This window comes from Aplysia californica, unplaced genomic scaffold (genome assembly GCF_000002075.1).
Source record: "Aplysia californica isolate F4 #8 unplaced genomic scaffold, AplCal3.0 scaffold00936, whole genome shotgun sequence".
NCBI classification, from domain to species: Eukaryota; Metazoa; Mollusca; class Gastropoda; order Aplysiida; family Aplysiidae; genus Aplysia; species Aplysia californica.
Window position 1 is genome coordinate 250,640 of NW_004798206.1, and position 3,348 is coordinate 253,987.

At 40.5% G+C, this 3,348-nt stretch overlaps 1 protein-coding gene across 1 annotated transcript; it reads left to right on the top strand.

Annotated features, from left to right (window-relative positions):
* Positions 1-1,838: 1,838 nt before the first annotated feature.
* LOC101861399 lies at positions 1,839-3,028 on the top strand (the record flags this gene model as incomplete). Its single annotated transcript, XM_005110729.2, has 1 exon — positions 1,839-3,028. A coding segment is annotated over one exon (1,155 nt), but the record flags the coding sequence as incomplete, so codon positions are not given.
* Between the last annotated feature and the right edge of the window lie 320 nt (positions 3,029-3,348).

Below are 3,348 nucleotides of genomic sequence, written 5' to 3' on the forward strand. Positions count from 1 at the left end.
TCGTCTTTGCTCTTGTGCACCTTCACAAAGCGGCCGCCATTATGAATCTCAGATGTTTACTTCATACAATTTGATTTGTTTCATCGGTAAAACTTGAACGAAACCTGGATTTATCATTCCAAACGGACAGTTTATACACCAGTGTTGATTTAACATCAGAGTGATAAGTAGATCAATGACGTTTTGAATTTTCAAAATACTTGACTATCTAAATCTAGATCTATTCTAAGCTTACCAGCCGGCCTGGCCCTGGTTTGCTGTGTGATACACACAAGACCAAGTATGAAATAAACATGTAGATCTAGATCTAGAGAATCTAGTAAATTTTACAGAGTCTGGTATAAATCTATTCTACCCTTAATGCCAATGGCTGCGAAGGAAGACATTTCTAAGATACTCCATCAGTTATCTAGTTTTCAATTACAATTTGATAAAATCAATGAACGCATTGATAACCTTGAGAAAAAAGAAAGTAAATCTCCTGCTCAAGATGTGAACGCGGATCTAGCGAATGACACATCAGACCACGACAGGTCGAATAGCGATCCCACTACTACTACCAGTCCCAGTGTGACGACTTCTTCGTCTACTGCAGCTGATATTCAGAGAGATTTCGAACGAATCAAAGAAACTCTTCAACGTACTCCTGTTCCTGATAATTACAAAGTGAGAGATAGCGCAGTGGGAATAAAGCAGGACTGTAAACAATCATTGAAAATATTGTCAAAATGTGCCAGATACTCAGAAGCTGCCATTAAAATCCTACATCAGATTCCGGTCACTAGATCTAGCAATGGCCCAAATGTTTCAGAAGGTGCATTGAATTGCTTATTTACGTGTGTGGCAGCCCAAATAAATTTTCTTCAACAAGAATAATATACAGATTTGGTGGTCACATCGACTTTAGATCAGGAAACGGCTAGAATCTTCAGACAATTTGAAAATAATTCATCAACATTTTCGGACAGTACATTACAAAACATTGGAGTCGCGGCAGAGTCGTCAACTTTGTCTGTTCGGCCATCACCATCACATCCCACACAGGGTAACCCAACTCACAGAGGAGGCAGGTCAACGGGCCGTGGATTCTATCCAGATTACCGTGGGAATGGTGTCAACACGCGTAGTGATTTCGCCGTGCAGAACCTTTAATTCCAGGCGTCCGATTGGCAGACCAGACTACGATACTCATGGAGCTGACTAATGACAATTGAGGTCAATACCTACGTCATCGAAAAACAATGTGTAGTGTGTGGAGAGATATTTTATCAATGTTCAGAGCAAATACACTTCGAGACAATATTAGTTACTGAGAGACAATTTCAGATAATACTGCAGTGTTAAAGTGGATACGTGAAGGTGTGACCTTGCCATTTTCTACTAAACCAAACAGTTTTTACTTTAATAATAGAAAATTCACAGCCTTAGAGGCAGAGTTCATTGACAAAGAAGTTAGTCGTTTGTTAAAATCGGGTTGTATTGTGCAGTGTCCAAACAGTAATCCGGATTTTGTATCACCAATAAACGTAGTTCCAAAGAAAAAAGGTTTTAGATTAGTAACTGATCTGAGACATCTGAATAAACATATATCACCACCGTCATTTGTATATGAATCAATTGAAGATGTAATAAAAATAACCAATGTTAATGAACATATGGTCACAAGGGATCTGGAACAGGGTTTTCATCATATTCCAATACACCCAGAGTATTCTGACTATCTGTGTTTTAAATGGAAAAATGCGTTTTATAAATGGATGGTGACGCCCTTTGGGGGTAATTTTAGCCCGTATTATTTTTGCAAAACTGTTCGTGAGGTGGTGAAACATTTGTGACAAAATGACTTGAAGACTGTGTCTTATGTAGACGATTTTTATTTGTGTGATGATGCCTCTCTTATTGAGGGCAAAATTGAGTATGCGATACAGGAGTTGGGCAAACTTGGCTGGCACATTAATTTGGAAAAGTCTTGTTTTACCCCGAAGACTGAATGTAAGTTCATCGGATTTTTGGTACAGACTGGGGTAGGTGACAAAGCAGTTGGGTTAAAAGTTCCTAAAAATAGAATTGACAAGGTAAACAAAGACATTAAAAGAATATTTAAAAAGGGCCAAGCAACGGCCAGAGCATTGGCGAGAATCGCCGGACAAATTGTGTCCATGACCAAAGCAGTCACGCCTGCCAAGCTCCTGCTTCGCAATCTGTATCGATGTTTAAGGTCAAGGACCTCTTGGCAGGATCTGTTGGCACTGGACATGGAAACTATTAAAGACTTACGTTGGTGGTTAAAAGCCTTTGAGGCATGGAATGGTAAAGCATTTAGACACCAAAACATTTCAATTGAAATAGCCACTGATGCCTCGGCAGAAGGATGGGGAGCCACTATGTTTCCAAGCGGTTTGAAGGCCCAAGGCTATTGGACGATAGAACAGTCTTACAAAAGTTCCAATTTTCGGGAAACACTAGCTGTGCTATTAGGTCTTTTGGCCTTCCTGTCACAAGTAAAGGGCAAATCAGTGACTATTCTAAGCGACAATGTGTCGGCGGTCTGTTATATCAATATGCAAGGGGGCCCTGCAATGGAATTGTCACGAATTGCGAGGGAAATGTGGTCATTAGCACTCAAATACAACATACAGTTAAAAGCTCAACATCTGAAAGGTGTGCTCAACGTACAGGCCGATACGTTGAGTCGACTAAGTTCCCAGTACGAATGGTGTCTACATCAGAAAGTTTACGACTATTTGAATGTACTGTGGGGGCCTCACACCATAGACAGGTTTGCCACTATGGCGACAACCAAATGCATAAAGTACAACAGTCGGTTTCTAGATCCAGCCTCAATGGGAGTAGATGCGCTGCTCCAGGGGGACTGGGGACTGGAAAACAATTATGTGAATCCACCAATAAGACTTCTAGATCAGGTGCTGGATATTATGTGCCGGCAACAGGCAACAGCAACAGTTATTGCTCCGGAATGGAAGGCCCAGTAGTTTTACCAAAGATTAAAACAATTATCAGTGGCTCCACCAAAAAAACCCAAACTGTTTTGCACTCAAATGGGAATGCAAACTCCAGAACCATTGAAGAATCACAAGTGGACGTGGTTCGCCTGGAGGATATCTGGGAAAGAAAATTGTTAGCTGAAGGTTGGCCTCTGGCTTGCATTGAAAAATATCCAAACTTCTTGGCTTCTTCAACACTGAGGCAGTATAATGCATGTTTAAAAAAGTTTCATAGCTTTGGCATTATCAATGATTAGCTTTCCCCCCTAAAACTGACAACGTGTTAGCTGTTATTCTTAACTTTTTAAATCATGAGGCTGAAAAATCAGAGAGACATGAATCG